We start from the raw sequence: 23626 nt of genomic DNA, 5'->3' as shown, positions 1-23626 counted from the left end.
GTACATAAATTAATTTTAAACAATTTTGGTCAAATTAATTTAAAATAAACAATTTTCAAACTATTAAAAAACTTTAATTAACAGTTAATAAATCTTATTTAATAAATGATTTATTAACTATTGATAAAAATTTATTCAAACATCTGACGTTTAAAAATCATTTAATAACTATTATTAAAGTTCATTAATATTTAATCATTAAATCAATCAGAATAAAAACAAAAACAAAAATAATAAATTTGAAATCTAAAGGGAAATTAAATACATAATACAGTAATTATTGAGTTGTAACGCGAGTTACTCAACAAACAGTTTAATTGATCGGTATCGATGATATTTAAAAATAAATAATTAATCGGAAGTAGTACTAATGACATTACTTGTTAAGATTAAGTATGATCGATTGAGAAATCATAACGTAACCGTGACTTTCGTACAAAAAATGGTAGGGGAATTTAGTTTATAGAGGATAGGTGTGCGACACACCGAAACACTTTCTCCTTTTCCCCGTTATGAGATCACCGTCTACTTTTTCTGAACGAACAGGGAGCACATCCTGTTTTAATAACAAACATCCATTTTGATCTCCTTAGCTCGATCTCTTCCTTCCGTATTAATATAACAACATTAAGATTAAACGACCTGTTACCTAACAACAACAAAAACAACAAATAACACTAAAAAAAATTTTTTTCAATAAATTTCCATGTAATTTTTCAGATCGTGACATAAAATGCGTCCGTCTTCAACCCACACCTGGTCTGTGATGAAAAAGCTCCGCCAAAAATCACTCTAAAATGGTTTTAAGCGCCCTAATAATAGCCTCAACCCTAAAAAGCGCTCTGGGCTTGATGGGAACCGGTTTCTGGTTGGTCCCTTTGGTGATAATCGGCCTTTCCTACTACCGGTACGACCAACTGGACCCAGAGAACCGAATCATCGACCGGCATCCTCTGGATCCTCAATACGACTTTATAATAATCGGCGGAGGATCTGCAGGAGCTGTGGTAGCAAGTCGGCTGACTGAAATCCCAGATTGGAAGGTCCTCCTGCTAGAAGCCGGACCCGACGAGAACGAAATCACAGACGTCCCGTCCCTAGCAGCGTATCTCCAACTAAGTAAGCTGGACTGGAAGTACAAAACCGAACCCAGCGGGACTTCTTGCATGGCCATGAAAAACGGACGATGCAACTGGCCGAGGGGCAAAGTAATGGGCGGATCTTCAACCTTGAACTACATGCTCTACGTCAGAGGGAATAGGTTCGACTACGACCACTGGGAGGCTTTGGGAAACCCTGGATGGGGCTACGAGCAAGCGCTCTACTACTTCAAGAAGTCTGAAGACAATCGCAATCCTTATTTGAGAAATAGTCCTTATCACGGAACAGGCGGTTACTTGACGGTTCAAGAGTCTCCTTGGAGAACACCACTGGTCGTCGCTTTCGTCCAGGCTGGGACAGAACTCGGCTATGAAAATCGGGACATTAATGGAGAGTATCAAACAGGATTCATGATTGCTCAAGGGACGATAAGACGCGGCAGCAGATGCTCAACCTCAAAGGCCTTCCTTCGACCGGTTAGATTAAGAAAGAATTTGCACGTCGCGATGAACACCCACGTCACTAGAATACTGATAGATCCTTTGAGTTCGCGGGCTGTGGGGGTAGAATTCTATCGCGATGGCAAGAAGCAAGTTATCAGAGCTAGAAAAGAGGTCATTTTATCAGCCGGAGCGATTAATTCTCCACAATTGTTGATGCTTTCTGGCGTGGGACATAGGTACCATTTGCAAGAAATGGGAATTCCGGTCTTGAAGGATTTGCCAGTTGGAGATAATCTTCAGGATCATGTAGGAATGGCGGGACTTACTTTCCTGGTGGACAAGCCGGTGTCTATCGTCCAGGACCGGTTTCAACCCGCGCAAATCACTACTAATTATGTGATCAACGGGAGAGGTCCTATGACTACTTTGGGGGGCGTTGAAGGCTACGCTTTTATCAATACTAAGTATGCCAATGAAACGGGGCTGTATCCTGATATTCAGCTGCACATGGCGCCCGCTTCGCTGAGCTCCGACGCAGGAGTTCAAGTCAGGAAAGTCCTGAGTCTCACTGATGAGGTTTACGACACGGTTTTCAGGCCAATTACTAATAAGGACGCCTGGACGCTAATGCCGCTGCTTTTAAGGCCTAAATCCAGAGGGACTGTCAGGTTGAGGAACAGCAATTCTTTTGCTAGTCCACTGATTAATTCTAATTACTTCGCGGAGCCTGAGGACATGTTAAGGTTGGTAGAGGGCGCGAAACTCGCGGTTAGGATCAGCGAGGCCAAGATTTTTAAGCAGTTTGGATCCAGAATTCACAGGATCAAGATTCCTGGGTGCAGGCAGTTCAAGTTTGCAAGCGATCAGTACTGGGAGTGTCATATCAGGCATATTACTATGACTATTTATCATCCGGTTGGGACGGCCAAGATGGGCCCGACTGATGATCCCGGGGCTGTTGTCGATCCTAGGTTGAGGGTTCATGGGATTGATAACTTGAGAGTTATTGATGCCTCGATTATGCCGACTATCAGCAGTGGGAATACTAACGCGCCGGTTATTATGATTGCGGAAAAAGGATCTGATATGATTAAGAATGACTGGCTTGCTACCCAAAGATGATTTTGTGTTTTTTAGACACTGAAATTTGGAGATACTTGATTTTTGAATTTTATTTTATAGATAAATTATTTCTTAGAAAATTGCACAAATTTTGTTGTTGTTTTTAAAATTCTAAAATGATCAAATGTCTCGTTATTTCAGTATTGTGTATTATTGTGGGTTTGTCTGTGATTAAATCCTACTTTTAGTGTAATTGCTAGTTTTGTAGGTGATTAATTTTTTTTTATAAGTTTTGTTGAGGAACTTATGGGGATTGAAAAGACTTTTGTCGAGTCCGAGCTCCTCAAACGACAAATCAAAAGTGTAAATTATTATTGTAAGTTAGTTTTTAAAAGTTTTTTTTAATGTAAAAAGAAATTTATAAGTATTTGATTTGTAGATCAATAAAAATATATAAAGTATACTGTAAGAAAGTGCCATAAAATGGTGATGGATTACATTTACGACGAGGAAGTTGTAAATATAAATTTTTAAAAATTACATTTCGTTATAGATTATAAGTTTTAGTTGTGATTATGCCAAAGTCGGTGAAATTGTCTATTTTTTTTTTAATTTAATGCGCTTTTTATTAGAAACTTTGTTCAAAATTAACTGCAAGATGTTTGATTTTTTTTTTTTTTTTTTTTTTAATTAAATAAAAAAAAAGTATTTTATTTTATTATGGAAATTATTTGATTTTATAATAAGATTGATAAAATATTCGCGAAAAAAAAATTTGGGCATAATTATCGTTTAATTTTTAATCTTGCAATATTTTATATAAAAAATCAGGAATTGATTAAGACTATTGATTAATAAAAATCTAGCATTTAATAATATAAGAGTTTATGAAAAATCTGATAAAATAATTAAAATAAAAATTACCATAATTTCTCTAATAAATATTAATATTTTAAATTAATAAGTATTATAAAGTAAGTTTGTGACAATATTTACTGACTAGACATTTTAATCTTCGACAAAAAACTCCAAGATCTGGATCTTACCTGTAAAAAAAAATAATTATTATTAATAAATAAGTAAAATAAAGTGTAATAACAATAATTAACAAGTTATTTAACTCTCGAGAAAATTACCAACAAATATTTACAGCGTTTAATTGAGAAGCTTTCCTGAATGAATGAAAAAAGCAATAAACCGCACTGCGTAATATAATACTGCTTTATGTAATTAATAAATAAAATGAATAGTGTAATTGTGGTATGTAATAATAGTTATTACTATTTTCTCAGCAGATCGGTTATATTATTATGTTATATGTTAATAATAATTAAATCCGTATAATAAGAAGGTAGGGATGGCTTGTTTGGATAACAGCTTGAATATTCAAGCAATGTTACGTATACGCGAGCGGTATGAGAAAGTGTACACATTTCTTTCTCCCGCTTTGGTGAATCTGAAAGTGGCCCAATACCGATCTCTGTGTCACACTTTTGATAGTTGTCTCTTAGTTTCTATCTGCAATAGTCTAAACGCAGCCTCCGTACCGAGCAAACTCAAATTTAGATTTTTATTTTTATAGTTTTATTTACTATTAATATAACAAGCCCGAACAATTCAAAATACATTACTTAATTATTTACATAATCGGTGAGTACAAAAACTAAAAGTCGAAAGTGAAAGTATGTTAGATAATTTATCTTGTAGGATTTAATTTAATAAAGATATAATAAAATTTAGGAAAAAAATTACTTGATTTGAGAAAAATATTATTTTTGGATTTTTACTTGTGATTTGAAGGGTTTAGTTTGAATTTATTTAACAATTTGTCGGAATTTTAGTGGGTACAGTAATTGGGACATCCTTGTCAGCAATTGGGACATTTGTCGTAAAAGAAGTTATTGGATCATAAAATTTTATTAGTCTTAATAAAATATTTTACTTTTAAGCGTAATTTCGAATTTTATTTTTTTTTTTTAAATGAAAAAAAATAATTATTAGTTTTTAAATAAAAAAGAAATTCGCGGATTAAATCAATAAAATTAAACTCGAAGATAAAAAACAGAATTTTTTCTTGATAATGTTAAAAAAATTCTGATAAAAAATTATTCGATTAAATTAAAAAAAAAATTTAATTTATTTAATTTATATATCCTAAATTTTAATCATCATTAAAAATAATTACACTTGTTATTTTCAAGCATGACTTTAAAAACATTTATATAAATATTTTTCTGATAAAATAATCGATTTTCACTGAAATAGAATTACTATATTTTTTATCTTTTATTTATTATTCTTTCAATTCTTCCGTAGAAACCGTAATCAGCATCGACACGCAACGGAGGAAAAAGAATATTATCAGATCATGACAACACGTGTATGATTGCTGGGTCATGTCTATAGAAAAATTCCTTTTTATTACCATTCATTTGAGGATTTATTTTTAGAGATACCCTGACGTCAAAGGGGAAAAAAGCGCTTCATTAAAAATTAATTGGTCCAATTAAGTCTGGGCCGTAAATTACTAAAATCAATAAGATAAAAAATTACAAAAATGAATATTAAAGTTATAAAGACACTCACAATTTTACTGCTCGCAGTAATTAAATCCGCGAACAGTAAAAGCTTGCTCGAGCTGATGATGAGCTACGGATTGCAGAAAAGCTTCGACATTATTACAACATCTTTGCCGACTGTCGAGCAGTACGATTTTATAATAATAGGCGCGGGTTCAGGAGGATCTACTCTGGCAAATCGGCTTTCAGAGAACCGCAAGTGGAAGGTTCTGCTGCTGGAAGCCGGAAAACCGGAGGGGATTCTCAATCAAATTCCTATACTCGTGAGCAATTTTCAGCAGACGGATTATAATTGGAGATATCGAGTTGAGCCACAGAAGAATGCTTGCTTGGGTATGAAGGATCGTCGTTGTACTTGGCCGAGGGGTAAATCCCTCGGTGGCACCAGTACACTGAATTACATGATTCATACAAGAGGTAATAGAGTTGATTACGACACTTGGAAGGCTGCTGGTAATAATGGATGGTCCTATGATGATGTACTGCCTTATTTTATCAAAAGCGAGCGATTTAAGGTTCCAGGTAATACTTTTTTATTTTTTAAACATACCAATACACTTTTTTTTAAATTAAATTTAGTAAAAATTTGGTAATTGTTGAGATGTGGAACTTCTCCGTTTTTGTATCAATTTTTTAATTTTATGTTTATAATTTGGAAGAATTTTTTTAATGCTATTTAAAATTTATGAATTAAAAAAAAATTTTACATTTTTATAAAAAAATAATTTTTAACAATAAATTTTTATTTCAGAACCATACAACGCATCTTATCACGGCAAAGATGGTTATTTATGTGTAGAACACATTCCCTACCACATGCCGCTGTCAACAGAGTTTTTAAAAGCCGGAAAAAAATTAGGCTGGGAAATAATAGACTACAACGGCCCGGAACAAATAGGATTTTCGTATCTCCAAGTAAACATGGATCGCGGAGCGCGTTGTAGTGCTTCCCGGGCTTACTTGAAAGTTCGCAGACCAAATTTAGAGATCGTAACTCTCGCACGTGTAACAAAAATCCTAATAGACTCCGACAGACGAGCTTACGGAGTGGAGTACATAAAAGACGGCAAGACTAGACAAATTCGCGCCACCAAGGAAGTGATATCCTCAGCAGGGACTATCGACTCAGCGAAGCTGCTGATGATCTCAGGAATAGGTCCCAGAGATCACTTGGAAGAGTTGGGAATCCCCGTGATAAAAGACGCCATGGTCGGATACAACTTGCTGGAGCACGTGGGTTTCTTGGGACTGACTTTCTTGGTGAATGCCAGTGTCACTCTGCTAGAGAAGACAATCATCAAGCCGCAGAACGCTTTGCAGTACATGATTGACCGGAGTGGTCCGCTCTCGATTCCCGGAGGAGCTGAGGCGATAGCTTTTATCCGCACAAAGTACGCTCAGGACTCGCGGCCGGATTTGGAGCTGCTGTTTGTCTCTGGCTCGATTCACTCCGATAATGGAGTCGCGGTCAGAAAAGGCCACGGCATCACTGATGAGTTGTACAACGCGGTGTTCAAACCTATTGAGAACCGCGACGCTTGGTCCATCTGGCCCATCATGCAGCAGCCACGCAGTGTCGGAAGAATTACACTTCGCTCTAAGAATCCTTTTGATGATCCGATCATTCAGCCGAATTTCTTCACCCACCCCGCGGATATTGAGATTATTCTCGAGGGCGTGAAGCATGCGATTAAAATTGCAGCTACTGATGAATTTCAGAAGTACAACAGTCGCTTACACGCCATTAAAATTCCCGGCTGCAGAGAGTTTGATTTTGCGAGTGACGATTATTTCCGCTGCGCTATCAGGCATCTGCCTTCGATGATGAATCACGAAGTCGGTACTGTCAAAATGGGCCCTCCTGGAGATCCAACTGCTGTTGTCGATTCTCAGTTGAGAGTTTATGGGGTTAAAGGCTTGAGGGTTGTCGACGCTTCGATTATGCCTACTATGCCCGTTGGACATGTCAACGCTGGGATTTTTATGATTGGAGAAAAGGCAGCTGATATGATCAAACAAATGTGGAATTAATGGATCCATTTTTTTTTGCTCAATAAATTAAATTTAATATTTTAAAGCTTCGATAAGATATAGATTATCTTTGTAATAAATAATGAATTATTTTTTATTTATTTTTTGTATTGATATGTTGAAATTATGTAAATAAATAAATAAATAAATATATATATATATATATATATATATATATATATATATATATATATATATATATATATATATAAATTGATGAGTTAATAATGTTGAGAATTTTTTAAATAAAATTTCACATTTACTCCGCTACAATAAAAGAGATGAGAGTAAAAATTTACCTCCAATTTTTTAGAGTAAATTTAAAGCGACGTATTATTATTAATAAAGTTGTTTATATCATTCTGATAAAGATAAAACGAGTTAGATAAAATCTATGAAGTATATTTAAATATTAAACAAACAGGATGGACTACGTAATTCTATTTCCATCCTTGGGTAAGTGGAATAGAACAAAAAAAAAATAAAGTCAAGTAATTAAGTAAATATAGCTACGTCAATAGTATGCGTAGCAATAAAAACTACCAATTGATAAGTATGAATCATACACTCGGAATTTACTATCCCGGCATTTGTATAGACGATCTATAGTGTAGTACTAATATTTATGTCACCTGATGGCCCTTGTCAAACACTCTGAATAATACATTACCTCCATTATTAGATTAAAAAATAATACTTCTGTCAACTAGGATATTTTTCACTAAAAAACACCTTTGAGCAGAACCAAGGCTAAATTAATTAGCGAAAAATTTTGGAGTAAATAAATAAACCGGTTATATTTGTTGATAAAAATCTCCGGATGGAAAAAATTCTCTTGATAGCAAATAAATACCTAGAATAAAAAAAAAAACATTAAATAACAGGATAGATAATTTATAAAAAAAAAAAAATACAAAATATATAAATAAATTACCTGAGACGACGAGAGCTTCGTTTGGACCGCAAGTGTGGACGTTACCCATGGCTTGTCTATTAAATTAAATCCTAGTAAACTTTTAGAAACTTTAATATAATAATAATTTAAGTATTTATTTAAATAGAGGCACAGTTATTTAAATAAAACACGCACTTTGTACACTCGGCGATGTTTTTACAATAATATTTGATTTTAATAGATAGTAACTAGCCCCAGTGACACTGAGAGCTAACCACCAACGCGATGAGATATGACTCTTTTTTTTATTTTACTTTTTTTGCGTTGACACAACACTTGTGAGAGTACTAGTACTAACACACTCGCGCTTAGTTACGCGCTCAGTATATGTTTTACGAGTACGAGGAAATGCGCTAGTCATTACGATATTAGCTGCCAGTTCTAACTCACACTTACATATAAAACACTTCACTTCCGTGTGTTGGTGCACTTTAAATCCAACATGGCGTTCGCGGCGCCCGTTCGCGCTCTCTGCTGCTCGCTGAACTGACTACTCATTGTGATCTCGTTTGAAACTATGCCTCAAGATGGCGCTGAGGTGAAATGCTACTCGGAAATTAATTGTCGTGTAATTTATTCCAGCAAATTTTGTCGGAATGACAGAAAGTAAGTACTATTAAATTTATTAATTAATTTTAATTTTATTTTCATGATATTTAATTAAATTCTGATGGTAAAATTAATTAATAACAACTTTTTAAAAGCTTCAACATTTTTATAACAATTGATGACTTGCAATTTAAGCATTAGAGCCAATGAAACTAAATTAGAACATTTTATTTTGATTTATTTTAATTAAAATTGACAGAAATTTAATTATTTTTATGCTTATTTAATATTTATAAATTTAAAGAAATTAAATAAGAAATTTTTCGGAAGAAATTCATTTCTTTAATAAAAAACTTTGTCATAAAAAAAAATTTGAATTTGGCGCATGCGCAGTAACAATTCCCGCCAAAACGCCAGGAGCTCGGAAAGTTGCGTAGTCATGAAGGAAGTGGTTCGGCCATCTTGTAACTGCGTAGTTACAGGCACAAGCTTGCTCGGAGCGGTTGGCGTCGACGGATCAGCCCAAATTCAAGTCACAAGCCAGTTATATATCTTCAATTAGGCTCTAAATTATTAAAATTCTTAAATAAAATAATTAGCCGATGAATTTAGCAACAATTTCTTAACAATAATAATAAATTAGCGGAACAATAAGAAAGTAAGTATTGTCAGGGGCTAAAAATTGATAAATATATAAAATACTGAGTTGAAAAAAAATTATTTAAAAAAAAAATTGAACAAATATTTAATTAAATGAACTTAGAATTTTTATTTTTTTTTTATAAAACGGCAATTAATTACATGAATTTTATTTTTTTGAATTAATTATTGATAAAAAATAAAAAAAAAAAAAATATATTTTTTGTATTTCTGGAATTTGAAGGAAAATTGGATTCAGCGCATGCGCAGTAGCAGCACCCGCCAAAACACCGAAGGAAGTTTCGAGAGTTGCGCAGCAAACGAGTGAGTGGGTCGGCCATCTTACACGTGCGTAGTTCCAGACTCAAGCTCGCTCAGACCGGTCAGCATCGACGGATCAAAACAAACACAAATCAGTTTTAAGTGACAAACTTGGCTCCAAATCGTAAAAAGCCTTAAATAAAATAATTATCCGGTTAATTAAGTGACTAATCACTTGTAGTGACAATGAGCCGACGCAAGCGAGCGAAAGTGAGTATTGTCAGTGATTAAAAACTGGTAAATTACTAAAAATACTGAGTTGTTTACATCAATGTGATTTGTTTATTAGGTTGAATACAGAGAGATGGAGGAAAAATACAACCAAGTTGAAGACGAAAATGCATCAGACACTTCTGATAAATCCAAGACGGGAATGGGGACACCGGAGAAGAAGAGCTTCAACGAGGCTCCAAAAGTTGCTGAGCCGGTTCCAGCTCCAGCTGCTGCTCCGGTTCAACCTGCTCCGAAAGTCGACGTCAAGGATGAGGAAGAACAGGACAGTGACCACGAAGATCCTCATGGTAAAATTTTATTTTTTACGTTGAGTACCCATATGTATTTTTGATATATTTTTCATAAATATTTTTTGTTTTACAAAAATAGTCAAAGAGCTTTTAAATGGATTGGAAGGCGCGGCATTTCAAAGCAGGCTACCATTTGACAAGCTGACATCAACAGAAGCTGTTTGCTTTCCGGATGTCTCTGCAGGACCTCCGCAGACTCAGAAAGTCTTTTTGCACATTAGAAATCGCTTGGTAAATAAAAATAATTGATTTTATTAAATTTAATGAATTCAATTTTGACGAGAAAATTTTTTTCAGCTTCAACTATGGCTGGAGAATCCTAAGCAGCAGTTGGTGATCGAAAATGCTCTTCCAGCAATAGAAGCGCCTTACAACAGTGATCCAGTGCTGACTCGTCGCATCCATGCGTTCCTGGAGAGACATGGTTTTATTAATTTTGGAGTTTTTAAGAGGTTGAAGCCGATTCCTGAGAAAAAGATTGGAAAGGTCGTGATCATTGGTGCGGGAATCGCTGGACTGGCTGCTGCGCAGCAGATGCAACAGTTTGGAATTGAAGTTATTGTCCTGGAGGCTAGGGTAAAATTTTTTTTCGCCTTTGAATTAATTAATAATTTTTTTTATTTGTTTAAATTTCTGAAATATTTATAAACGTTATAAATTTTACAGGATCGTGTCGGAGGAAGGATAGCTACATTCCGTAAAGGGTCTTACATTGCTGATCTTGGAGCCATGGTTGTTACCGGACTGGGTGGTAATCCTATGACCACTCTCAGCAAGCAATTTAGTATGGAATTGCACAAAATAAGGCAAAAGTGTCCTTTATATGAGAGTGACGGTCAAACGGTAATTGTTATAAATTAAAAAAAATTTTTTTAATTTAATAGTAAATTATCATACAATCACTTAAAAAATGGCTATAACTCTAGAAATATTGATCTTATAAAAAAATGATAAGAAACCAAAATTGTAGCTTATTAAATTTCCTAGAAAAAACGTGTTTATACTATGGGGCTATCTTCAATATTTTAGGAGGTACAGAGACTTAAGTAGCTCTCTTTATCTAGTCACTAAAAAAATGACTAACTCATAAAATATTGATAAAAATTATTAATATTATTATTATTATTATTATTATTATTATTAAAATGTAATTAATAATTAATGAAATAAGTAATTAGTAAAATAAATTATAATGAAATATTAATTATAATTACAGGTACCAAAAGATAAAGACGAAATGGTAGAGAGAGAATTCAACCGTTTGTTAGAAGCGACATCATATCTCTCACACCAATTAGACTTTAATTATATCGGCGGTGCGAGTACTACAGGACAACCTGGTAATACAAAGCCGGTGTCATTAGGACAGGCTCTAGAGTGGGTAATTAGATTACAAGAGCAAGGAGTTAAACAACGTCAAGTATCTCATTTACGTTCGGTTTTGTCTCTGCAAGGCAGACTCCTCGCTAATCAACAACGGGTACCTTTTTCATTACCTCGATTAACCATTTGGTTAATTAAAAATCAATTCTCAACAATAGTGCCTATTAAATTAATCACAAACACTTCAAACTTACATTTACAGATGATTTCCATCAAAGAAAGACTCGCTGAGCTGAACAAACACCATAAAGAAATGTCTGAGCGCAAGCCTCAAGTGCATGACATTACCCACGAGTTTGTGCTCCGCTCTAAAATGCGCGACCTGCATTACGCTTGCAAGGTAAATTATCAATTTACTAATGTACTGAAAAATTAACCAGCAGGCGCTAATTATTTTTTATTCATTAAATTTTAAAAAGGAATGGGATCAACTTGCTGAGCAGCAGAAGGAAATAGAAGCTAAATTACAAGAGCTCGAGGCTTCGCCTCCTAGGTAATAATAATTATTATTATTATTTAATTATTTTATTTAATATTTTTCTTCTTTTTCTATTAATTGAATAAATTTATTTTCCAAATTAGTGACGTGTATTTATCATCAAAGGATCGGCAAATTCTGGATTGGCACTTCGCGAACTTGGAGTTTGCAAACGCAACATCGCTTTCGAACCTGAGCTTAAAGCACTGGGATCAGGACGACGACTTCGAGTTTACAGGCAGTCATCTAACCGGTAAGTAGGTCCTGGAGCCAAACAATAACTATTATTTATAAATGTCGTCGAGGGAAAATAAATTTCCAATAGAATGTTGTCATTAAATTGGAAGCGTTCCGCTAATCGAGGAGCGTATTATAAAAGGAAGGCCAGCGACCCGGCATACAGTAGTAGTAACTGCTGGGTTGTAATCGGTGTTCAGCTAGTAAGTATGAACTAGCTTAGCACACCGAGAGATAGAGAACCGTCAGGGCAATACAACTAACAACAAATATTGAACAGCCGAGCTTAAGACAGTAGTGGTGGGTGCTGTGGAATGAAGGAAAGAGAATTGTACAGTCTTGTGTACTATACGCGTGGTCGTGGTATGTATAGTAGTTACTCTCTCCTGTTCCGGAGAAGATACTGCACTGGTGGAAGATGGTGTAGATAACGCGTGAATTATTCCCGCGTTCCATCCCCCTCTCGTCTATAGATAGAGCTGATAGTTAATGTAACCTCTTTGTCGTACCCTGTTCTCCCTCATTTTCCTCCTGTTTCCTTCTTGAACTGGCTGGTTAGCTACCAGTACAGTTAACCTAAGGACGACCGGCACCGGTACAACCGTCCAAAGGCAATATGTCTCCGAGGTTCTCTCTCCCACAATTTCCGCGCCCAAGTTGACTTTATCAAGCTTATTAAAAACCGATAGGGGAGATCCCGTGTAGATATACTCTATCCGTTCGAGAATCAAGAAAGGGAATACGCCTGCCCCTCCCCCCTCCCCTTGCAGAGCTGTTACAATACTTATACTAATACTAGTGCTCAGGATCTGTACGCCTTTATCTTCGGTATCCACCTTCTCAGATCGGTGGATTAATTATTGAAATACTCGCGATTATTACTTTAGATCCAATCGCGGATTTATTTTCTTGGGTGTTATTATTATTCAGGTAAATACACGGTGAATCGATTTTTATTTGAAAAATTATCAAACAATACTTAAAAAAATTTATCTTAAGTTTGAAAATATTAATTTTTAGGATTTCTTAACATATAAATCATTACAGAGAGAATTCATAAAAAAATCTTGTAGAAATAAAAAAAAAATATTGATGCAATTATTTTATTAATTAAAAAATTTTTTTATTAAGGAAAACTGTAAATTGAACGTATACATGTGAATATTTTTGTTAAATAATTCAATAATTGGCTTGTAGAGTACTTAGAGATCTATTAAATAGTCAAGCAAAGCCGATTTGGTCACTTTATATATTAATTTATTCACAAAATGAAATGTTTAATTTAATGGATTTAAAATCGTAAAAATTGATAAAAAAAAAAAAATGATTTACTGAATAATCGAAACAAAGTATGAGTACTTAACACTGAATAATGAATTATTTAATGAGTGTTATAAAATAAATGTCTTTAAATATTAAAATTTAAATATGTAAAATGAAATAATAATTTAATGAGAAGCTTTAAAAGTACTTAGAATAACATAAAATGTTAGCAAAGCAGATTTACAGATTTTATTATAATCTTATTATAATTTATATAATTTATTTATAGGAAGTACAGAGTCTGTTAATGGATACTCGTGTAGTAATGTTTATTTAATGAAACAGTTTGTGAAATATCGGTGAGGTAAAGTTTAGAATTTTAATGCCGAGCGGCATTAACTTTAAACAGCCGATGACATTCCCGGAGTATGTGATCGGTATGTGATACTGATCTTTATTAGCGTTGACTTAGGTGGTACTTGCGAGTCGAGGTTCTATTTTACTACAAACTTATATTAGTGGGCTACGGACCTTGGTATTAGGCGACACAAGCCAAGTTTACGTAATTATTTTATTTTAAAATATTTTTAATTTATTTTAGACAAGAAATCCTCCGAGATACTTTTTAAAGTTATTTTTAATTAACTAAAATTGCTCATTAAAAGAAAATAAAATTCTTTTAGTTTAATTATTGGGTATATTTTGTAATATATGGGATACCTCGTACGCTTTAGTACTTTTTTAATCAAACCGGTAGCTTTTAAAGAGTCAATCCAAAATTTATCTTTCTGGGATTTTTTTTCTAACGCGACAATATGTTTATGTTTTGTTGGAGATTTTTTTTTGCTATTTTTACATTTTTTTTTAGACAATTTGAAATTTTTTATTATTTTACTATATAATTAATAAAATTATTTTATTTTATTTTATTACTCAATTTTATTTTTATTAACTGTAATTTTTTTCACGTGTGTTGTTTGGGAATAAAAAAATTCTAATCATAATAAATTTTTCGAGATTAAAAATCATAAAATTTGCCAAACTAGATAGAGAGTAAAAAAAAATAAATTAGAGCATAAAAAAAGGATCGACGTGCCAGAAAGATAATCCAGTGGTGATAAAAAAGTAAATAGTGCCAGAAAAGAGAAACTAAAAAATGTAAAATGATAAAATATGCAAAAAGTAAAAAAGATAAATATATTTACTTGGATGAAAAATAATCGGCGTATAAAATAAAAGTGGTAATCATTAATCCGCATAAATTTTCACGGAACATAATTCGGTTAGATTAATCAGACAGTCTATTGGAATTTTTTATTTTAATGCCGTCGTTAAGTAACTAAATTTTAAAATTCGATGCTCAACTCTATCATGTTCTGTTAAAATGTTGTTTATATATTATTACTTATACGTGTGTATAAATACGTGTGATATAAGGTAGACATGACGAGTAAAGAGACAAAACCTAGACGAGGTAGACGAGAGTGCGTGGGTCGGTGTATCATCAAGATAAGATAAATTATATTTTATGAATAGAAATCAAAGTTAAATAGGAATCCGTTTTACGACCTACTAGTAATTTGTATATCTCTCTAACCAAATACATTATTTACGTAATCAAACTATTACAAGTTTCTCGTTTGGTACTGTATATATGTCACTCGGGAGTATTTACATACATTTATCTCCTGGGTTTTTGGTTTTTTACACACTGACACATTAACCCCTCGCTGGGACTTTTGTTTTATTCTGATAACGATCTTCAGTATTTTCATTTTTTAGGAAGTAGAAAATTTATTTAAATAAAAATTACACTTATGGAAGAGTTTATTAATAATTTGAATAAAAATATTATTTACAAGGCAGTAAATGATAAAATTAAAATTTTTAAGAAATAGATTTTCTTTTCACCCATTAAATCCTCTCGCGTTTTTTAGCAGTTTTCACAACGTCTATCGCAATTGAAAGGCACCCCGCGGACAATAGCCAGTACAAGTAATAGTGAATAAAAGAATAGAATAGAATAGTAGCGACAGCTGCCAAAAAAGCTCTGAAATTCAGTTGGTAATGATAAACAGGTCGCGGTTGTTGGCCAAATCGTAGTCAGATAGAAAGGATGTCAGAGAATGCGACATGGTATTTAAGTTTGAAATATTTAAGTTTTTGTGTACGTAGTGTATATAATACTTCTACCGGGTAAGATACAGAGTACACTTAAACTTAAACGTTGGCAGTATAAGAGCAAGAGCAAAAGATAACTGGTATGGTATGGTTTTATCCGTGTACGTACTATGGCCGCCGATATGGAATGTTGTACGAATTTTAAACGCAACTCGCCTTTATTTTATCTGTATTTGTTGTGCTGTGCATATGGGCTAAAAATGACGAATAAAACCCACAACACACACATATATAGTCATACGTGTATATTATTTTATATATAAATGTTGTGTGTCTTTGCGACCACCGAGTGATCCTTATCGTGATCTTGGACCGCGTGTTTCACATTCCATTCTGCTCCAAGTCCATCCAAAGACCAATCAAATAAAAACTTTTCAAGACTTTTCAATTAAACTTCGCATCAAGAAATATATAGATATATATTAGTTGTGTTGCTTCTTTTCTTATTCTTTGGGTATTATTCTTTCATATTATTGTTTGAAATTTAGAGCTGAATTTAATTAAAGTACCGTTGAATAATGTACGACTCTATACCTAACTTCTGGAGATCCAGCAAAAAATCTAAATAAAACACAACTTTTATTATCTATCAATCTTATATTGATTTATAATTCAATCTTATCACAACTTGATTCATCTCTCAGTCACCGTTAATAATTCTGTTTTGAAAAACCGAGTTACCGTATAATACAATATTATTTTATTTCCATTTCATTTTTATTTTTTGGTTTTTTTTAATGTAAATGAATTTTTTTATCGAAATTTTAGGTCACTTTATGTCTGTGCTAATTTTTTTTCTTATTAATCGTTTTTTCTGACACAAAATCAAGAGTCTAGGTCTGACTAGACTTAATAAAAAAAAAAAAAATTGTGAACTTTAAAGCTCCTAAATCAATCCAAACCACTAAGATTTCAATATTAAAAAATCTTACCGGTAATAAATAAATAAATTTAAATAAAAGCGAATTAATTTATCAAAACAAGTCTATTAGATTTTCCAAAGCTGAATCTGTAGTGTTTAGCTTCTGAATTAACGTGAGAACGCAAGTTGTAAGTAGTAACTCGGCGGAATACACTTTTCTTAAATTCTCTCTCTTTATATTACAAATAAATATATATATATATATATATATATATATATATATATATATATATATATATATATATATATATATATATACATCTGGTTCTCTGAGATCTGCGGGTTCTACGGTTTTTATTGTAGGTTCTCTGTGCTTGGATTGCAGCGTACAGGTATAGGTAGGGTCCGGGGAAGAGGCTAAAGATGCCTCTGAGAGTAGTCGGTACTTTCAATTTGTGGATAGTGAGTTTTTGTGACGGTACAGGAGACCAGAGAGATGAAAAATAAACAAAGACAGTCAGATGGAGAGATAGATTCTTTCAAGAGAGCGAGAGAGTAAGACCGCCAGGATCTCAAAGAGTTGAGTCGAGTTGAGTTAACTTGAGTGTAGAATGGAGGAGCCGCGGCTGAGAATGGATAAGGCTGAGCTGAAGAGGGCATCAGGGGTAGACCAAGAAAAACAAAATGAAAATAAAAATAAAAATAATGTTTACTACTCTGTATCTGGTACTCGAATGATGATCGTTGATGTGTTCTCTCCGGCACATCTATACGGCTCTTTTCTTACAATACTTGTTTCTCATCAATGTATTATTGAGTCCAACGATCTCGAACGGCAACTCCAGTCTTTTCTCATGCACCTACTCTCATGCCTTATGTATTTCCTTTAGGATTTTATTATCTTTTCGCTTAAAACTTAAAACTTGCTAAAATCCCATAAAATTCCTACGAGGGTTTATTTTGTTCCCTTGACTTCTTATGCTGTAAAAAATTTTCAGAGTGGGTGATTTTTAATTCATTCAATCCTTTTGGAATGAAATTCACTCAAAAAAAAAAATTTATTTACATTATTAAAAAAAAAAAAAATAATAATTCATTTAAAAATTTTAAAATTAACATAAATTTTTTTAATAGTTTGATACAATAAATAAATTTTAATATTCAATAAAAATTGAATCAACATTTTTTTTTAATTTTTACAAAAAGCATTTTTTGATGAATTCTCGTAATAATAATTTATTTGCTAAAAAATTGCTCTTTAAAAGGTAATGTCAGAAACATTAAAATATTTAATTAAAAAAAAAAATAATTTATATTTATAAACTTAAAAAGTATTCGTTAATAATTTATCAAACAAAACTAGTCTCAGCTAATTAAAAATTTATTACACTCTAAAACTCCTTACTCGGATGTTTTTCGGATTAAAATCGATATTCATTCTCGATTTTTTACTTGGCTATATTACTAAGATTCTCAATTCCAAATTCTGATCCTCCTTCGAGAACAAGAAAACCAAAGAGCAAACTTGCTGAAAAAGGTACGTGCCAGCGAGTAAGACGATCGACACGTTCCAATGAATTTTTCTTGTCCCCCCTATCTTACACATAACAAGCTATTCCTGTATAAGTAAGTTTACTTCACTTATATATTTATATATATTACACTCTCATTATCCCTCAACATTCCCGATGCATTTAAATTTAATCTCCTACTTTTTTACCGATTTTATGTCCCGATGACCAAACAATTATTATAAACCGCTGTCTATTAAACGTCCACCGGATCGAAGAAATTTAACCCCGCTCTTTTTTGAATCGCTAATAACCTACGACGAGACAGTACGAGGAACTCTACACTCCGCGCAGGGCAAATAAATTCATTTTTTAGCGCCACTCATTGCCTATTTATTTTATTCCCCTTCTTTGGAATAATTAGTCCCGATCGTCCGAGTAAATTAAAGTTATCTGGCCCGAAACATAAAAGTGGCCATAACTCCAAAAATAATGACTTTAGGGGCAAATTAGGCCATGACAAATCGTCGAAAATTGAAATTTGTGTATCTGGATGTTTATGTGGCCATAACTCCTAAAATAATAGCTTTAAATCCAATTTTAACCACTCTAAATTGTTTCTCGGGAAATTTTCTATAAGATACATTTGTGTTTTATACGGAAAAAAAATTTTTTTTAGGGGACATGTGGACTTTAGGTAAATTTCAAAAATCGAAAATTTAAATTTCTTTTTCCGGACCTTTAAGTGGCTATAACTCCTAAAATAATAGCTTTAAATTCAATTTTAACCACTCTAAATTGTTTCTCGGGAAATTTTCTACAAGATACATTGGTGTTTTATACGGAAAAAAATTTTTTTTTAGGAGATATGTGGACTTTAGATAAATTTCAAAAATCGAAAATTTAAATTTCTGTTTCCGGACATTTAAGTGGCCATAACTCCTAAAATAATAGCTTTAAATCCAATTTTAACCACTCTAAATTGTTTCTCGGGAAATTTTCTACAAGATACATTTGTGTTTTATACGGAAAAAAATTTTTTTTTAGGAGATATGTGGACTTTAGAAAAATTTCAAAAATCGAAAATTTAAATTTCTGTTCCCGGACCTTTATGTGGCCATAACTCCTAAAATAATAGCTTCAAATGCAATTTTTACCACTCTAAATCTTTTTATTTATAATTTACATATTTAAGAGGATGAAAATTTATTCTCGAGCAGAAAACAATTTTTATTGTAATAAAAATAGAATTTTTTCGTTTAATTTATTATTGCAAGTTTACAAAATCTATTTTATTGCAAGGTTGCTAGTATTTATTATCTGTTAATAATTATTTGCCAATAATTTTTTTTTTTATAAATTACTTTATGACCAGTTAACAAAATCTTTATCAGTATTGTTGCGTGTTTAATCATCATCCGCAATCAGAGTGAATCAATTGGGATGAAAATTTATTAAAACTCCGTTAGACAGTATATAATATTCTATATAAAATATAGTCCATAATATTTATAATAATATTATAAAAAAATGTAATGAGTTTCGGTGTTAAGTTAATTGTGCCAAAAAAGTAGCACCATTTGTAAGTATGAAGTGGAGTATTAGTTATGCTAGGTACATTAATTTAACAATTTTATGATGCAAATAATGCCAGAGTGGCTCATTACGGTGAGAACAGCGCGAAATTAATTGATTCGTAACTCTACTCTCTGGATAGGAGCTCCCAAGTAAGCGATAACTGGTTCTGTAATCCCTGATGAGAAGTGCTTTACTTGGTAACTATATACATATATATGTAATAAGGAGGTTGTATTGGTTTGTACTTCAAGTCAAGATGTGGAGGAGTTACGGCAAGTAATCCTTCCTGGTGGCTCTATTACAATCACGATTATTGTACAATTATTTAGTGTACTATATTGTACAGAGTTACTATTGCAGTAAAGACCTGAGAATATGTTAAGGCGTACAAGTACTGTTTTAATAGTTAAATTTTTAAATTTATTGTCAGATCCAAATCGACTGACTTTTCCAGGGAGGTAGACACTTATTATTTTACTGCGGAATAAAGCTTGATTTTAAATGCAAAATAAAACTATTTATTTATAATAATAACAACCTGCTGTCACAATATGACTGTCGAGAATTAGGAATTTATGAATAAGGAAACGTGAACTTGATTTTTCAATCTTTTAATCATATGTTTAGTTGGAGTACTTTTGAATTGAATTTTTAAAATAATATTATTGGTAAAAAATTAATTAATGCATTTAAAAAAAATTTACAATTTTTAGAATTTAAATTAAAAAAGTCACTAATGTTAATAATATTAAATTAAACTAAAAAACAATTTTAATACGCCGAATTTACTTATCCTCTTAATTGTATGAGTTACTCAAAATTAAATACATATCAATGATAAAATTAAAAAAAAAAAATTAATCACCAGTTAATAAAGCTTATTAAATATTTCTAACATTTCTATCAACAATAAACAAGCTGGATTTATCAAGCCCTGAAATATTAAAATTTTTTATTGAATCGGAATAAATCCCTCTTCCAATGCGCTAAATTTCATCGAGATTTATGAGATGCATCGTGAATTTTATAAAATCCATAAATAAATTCAACTTACATCTGTCAATACTCGGTACATATACACACAACAGAGCTTTTTTATCCTTTAACATTTTATTACCCTGGTTCTGTTCTCTCGTGTTAGGGTGTGTGCATGTAAATCATCGGGGAATTGTCTCACTGAAGAGTTGAGACACTGAAAATAGAATTATTGATGAAAATTTTCACGTAGGAAGGTTCATTCACGTCACTCTTGCAACGTTATGTTGCGTGTAGCTGCATGCTAGCCAAATTGTGGTCGGACTTTACGTGACTCAATCGAATGTGCTCGCCGAGGATTTCGGTCTCGTTATATCTATACATATATATGCAGCTAGAGAGCTATATATTGCTTGTCGTCTTCTATTCCTGAGTTGGCTTTCTGTATATCCAGGATGACAAGCACGTGCGTACGTGTACAGCCTTCAGAACTTAACTTGTCAAACTGTCCTGCCCCTCGCTTTTTGCGTTTTAGGACTAGACCTGCTGCTGCATAAAAAGCTCTCGGTTATATTTTATGTTATCAAGCCTTCTGCATACACCCAGAGAAAGATTTATATTTATATTTATGTTGCCATAAAAAACGGTCAATCTGTCATAATTCCGGCTGTCGGGCTCGAACTCGACGTTGTCACTTGATTGGAAAAAGGTATTTCGGGTGATTGCTGATAACAGCTAGAGAGGTCATCAAGCTTTTAAATCCTCGGTTGAGTTAAGAGTATCCATCGGATTATTTCATTTATAAAAGTCAATTTTATTCACGGTTAATTTATTTTAAAATTAACTTCCTATTTTAATACAGCACTTTTGGATAGTTTTATTGAGTTTCGAAGTAGGTTACGTTGATCTTCGAAGAAACTTCTTTTGGGTTTGTAAAATTAAATCGACTCGAAAAAGTTTGTAATTGCATACTTCAAATGTTACTAGTTTGTGGAATGACCAAAATTTATTTGTAAACTTTTGTTGGAATAATAATGAACTTGATTATGTTAATAATAGCAAGCTATTGATTTCACCGGACTTTAAGAATTCGAGTTTCCATTAGATCGCTGGGTTTTGAGCTCCTAGGAATCTATTTTGACTATTCCCGACTGGACGTCCGATCGTGTGGATGTGTGCGCGTGTCTAAGTTCAATTTTGTCGTACGATATCTTCAGAGCGAATCAACCGATTGAGACGCTTGACACGCTCGTTGAAAGGGTTTATCGAGATTTAGATCTGATTAGAATTAGAAATCAATCTTTTTATTCAAACAAATAAAAATCAATAAAAAAAATTTTTTTTTTAAGTTTTTTTGAGATAACTTTCAAATTATTGAAGCTATCGACTCAAAACTGTGTATACACTTGTTGAGCTTGAAAAACTGCGTCGATTTCCGGCAAACAAATCAAAATCGACCCACGCGTTCAAAAGATATCGCCGTTTAAAGATATTACTAAATTGGCCGGTTTGAAGTAATTCTAAAATTTTTGAGCTCGGGAGATCAAAAGTCAATCAATTGGTAAATTTTAGAGTTTCAAGCTTGAAATAGCGAAAGTCTCAGGCCCGTAGGGTCAATTTTTTTTTAAAAGAGATTTATGTTGAATTTTACGGAGGAATAAAAAGGAATTTAGTATCGTTTAGGAGGAAGAAGAAAGAGTAACGAGTTTTTTTACATTAGCATTATGTACAATGCAAATACTTGTGTAGTTGAAGAGAAAAGAAATGAGAAAAGTAATATTCTAATAACATACCGGGGGATGTCACGTATTTTTTATTTAATTTGTTGGATGTTGGATCTGTGGGAATTTGCAAATGGCCGAGTTAGAGCTGTGTTATGGAGTGTAAGGGACAAGAGGGCAATAAGAGTGCAAAAGTAAATAAGAGAATAAGAGAGTTTGAGAAAAAAATAAAAGTAGGAATAAAAATGAAAAATAAAAGCAAAAGCATAAAGAGAGAACGAGAGTTCTCTTCTCCGCGTGGTGCAATGTAAGTAATGGCGGTTGTTTCGGAAGCGCACCACGTACTGACTGCCAAATAAATATACACAATTCACGCTCGTGCGATAAACAAGCCGCGAATATAAAACAACCCACAATTTTTTCGCAACTCTCCAATCTTTATTCCTCGATGTTCTTTTGGGTGTTGTACTGTCATCTCCAGTTTGTATTTTTTTTTTTGGGCTTTTTTAGGCCTTTTTTTTTCGGTTTTTTTAAAATTATTATCACTAGTTATATCAATAAACTTGTTACAATGCCTACAAATTGCTGAATCTGATTATTTATTATTGTTATTTAATATTTCATACTTTAAATTTAAAGTTGTTTGCTTGTTTATTTTTTATTGGCTGTATAATAATATTTTTCTCTTAAATAAATATTTAAAGAGTCATGATAATTTTTATAGTCACTAGATAATGAGCACTGCATCTCCTAAAATATCGAAGATAGCCTTATAGTATAATGACATTGTTTGTAGGAAATTTTTTTGGCTACAATTTTGAATTCTTATGATTTTTTTCAAAAATCAATATTTCGAAAGTTATGATCACTTTTATAGTGACTATGTAATATTTTGTTTATTTAATCAAAAAATTTTTTCTTTAAATAATAATGATAATTATTGTTATTATTTAAATTCAAAATTTGTTGTTCATTTTTTATTCTCCCCAGATATAATAATTTTATTATATTTTAAATTTATTTTGCTTGATATTCTCTGCTACGGCTTTGTAATTTTTTAGTTGTTATTTTTTATTTATGAAGGGGAAGGTAATGTGCGATAGGAATCGTTCGAGAAAACTGTGTGTAGTGAATGAGCGAGAAGTATATGGGATAAAAAAAAGGAGAATTTTTAAAAAGAAGATGAAAGAGAACAGAGAAAAGAGGGTTGAGTATGTACCAAACCGTACATAC

At 32.5% G+C, this 23626-nt stretch overlaps 2 protein-coding genes and 1 pseudogene across 2 annotated transcripts in view; 2 read left to right on the top strand and 1 right to left on the bottom strand.

Annotated features, from left to right (window-relative positions):
* Flo2 (flotillin-2) overlaps window positions 1-8542 on the bottom strand; it is a 45427-nt gene extending 36885 nt beyond the window's left edge. The window contains exon 1 of the mRNA XM_074251798.1: window positions 8151-8542. Coding sequence (XP_074107899.1) covers window positions 8151-8199 — 49 coding nt within the window. The 5' untranslated portion in view covers window positions 8200-8542. The remainder of the gene's footprint in view (window positions 1-8150) is intronic.
* LOC141533126 (uncharacterized) lies at window positions 798-7239 on the top strand (annotated as a pseudogene).
* A 709-nt stretch (window positions 8543-9251) lies between the features above and the next one.
* Window positions 9252-23626, top strand: part of Su(var)3-3 (lysine-specific histone demethylase Su(var)3-3) — a 174635-nt gene continuing 160260 nt past the window's right edge. Inside the window, exons 1-10 of the mRNA XM_074251962.1 lie at window positions 9252-9378; window positions 9604-9890; window positions 9970-10201; window positions 10284-10435; window positions 10502-10780; window positions 10871-11047; window positions 11421-11684; window positions 11790-11927; window positions 12007-12080; window positions 12170-12318. Of these exons, the coding sequence (XP_074108063.1) occupies window positions 9867-9890; window positions 9970-10201; window positions 10284-10435; window positions 10502-10780; window positions 10871-11047; window positions 11421-11684; window positions 11790-11927; window positions 12007-12080; window positions 12170-12318 (1489 nt within the window). The 5' untranslated portion in view covers window positions 9252-9378; window positions 9604-9866. The remainder of the gene's footprint in view (window positions 9379-9603; window positions 9891-9969; window positions 10202-10283; window positions 10436-10501; window positions 10781-10870; window positions 11048-11420; window positions 11685-11789; window positions 11928-12006; window positions 12081-12169; window positions 12319-23626) is intronic.

This window comes from Cotesia typhae, unplaced genomic scaffold, assembly GCF_013202065.1.
Source record: "Cotesia typhae breed Kobodo isofemale line unplaced genomic scaffold, CoteBio_Ctyphae contig_83, whole genome shotgun sequence".
NCBI classification, from domain to species: Eukaryota; Metazoa; Arthropoda; class Insecta; order Hymenoptera; family Braconidae; genus Cotesia; species Cotesia typhae.
The sequence above is the reverse complement of the archived record's forward strand: the minus strand, read 5'-3'. Positions and strand labels throughout refer to the sequence as shown.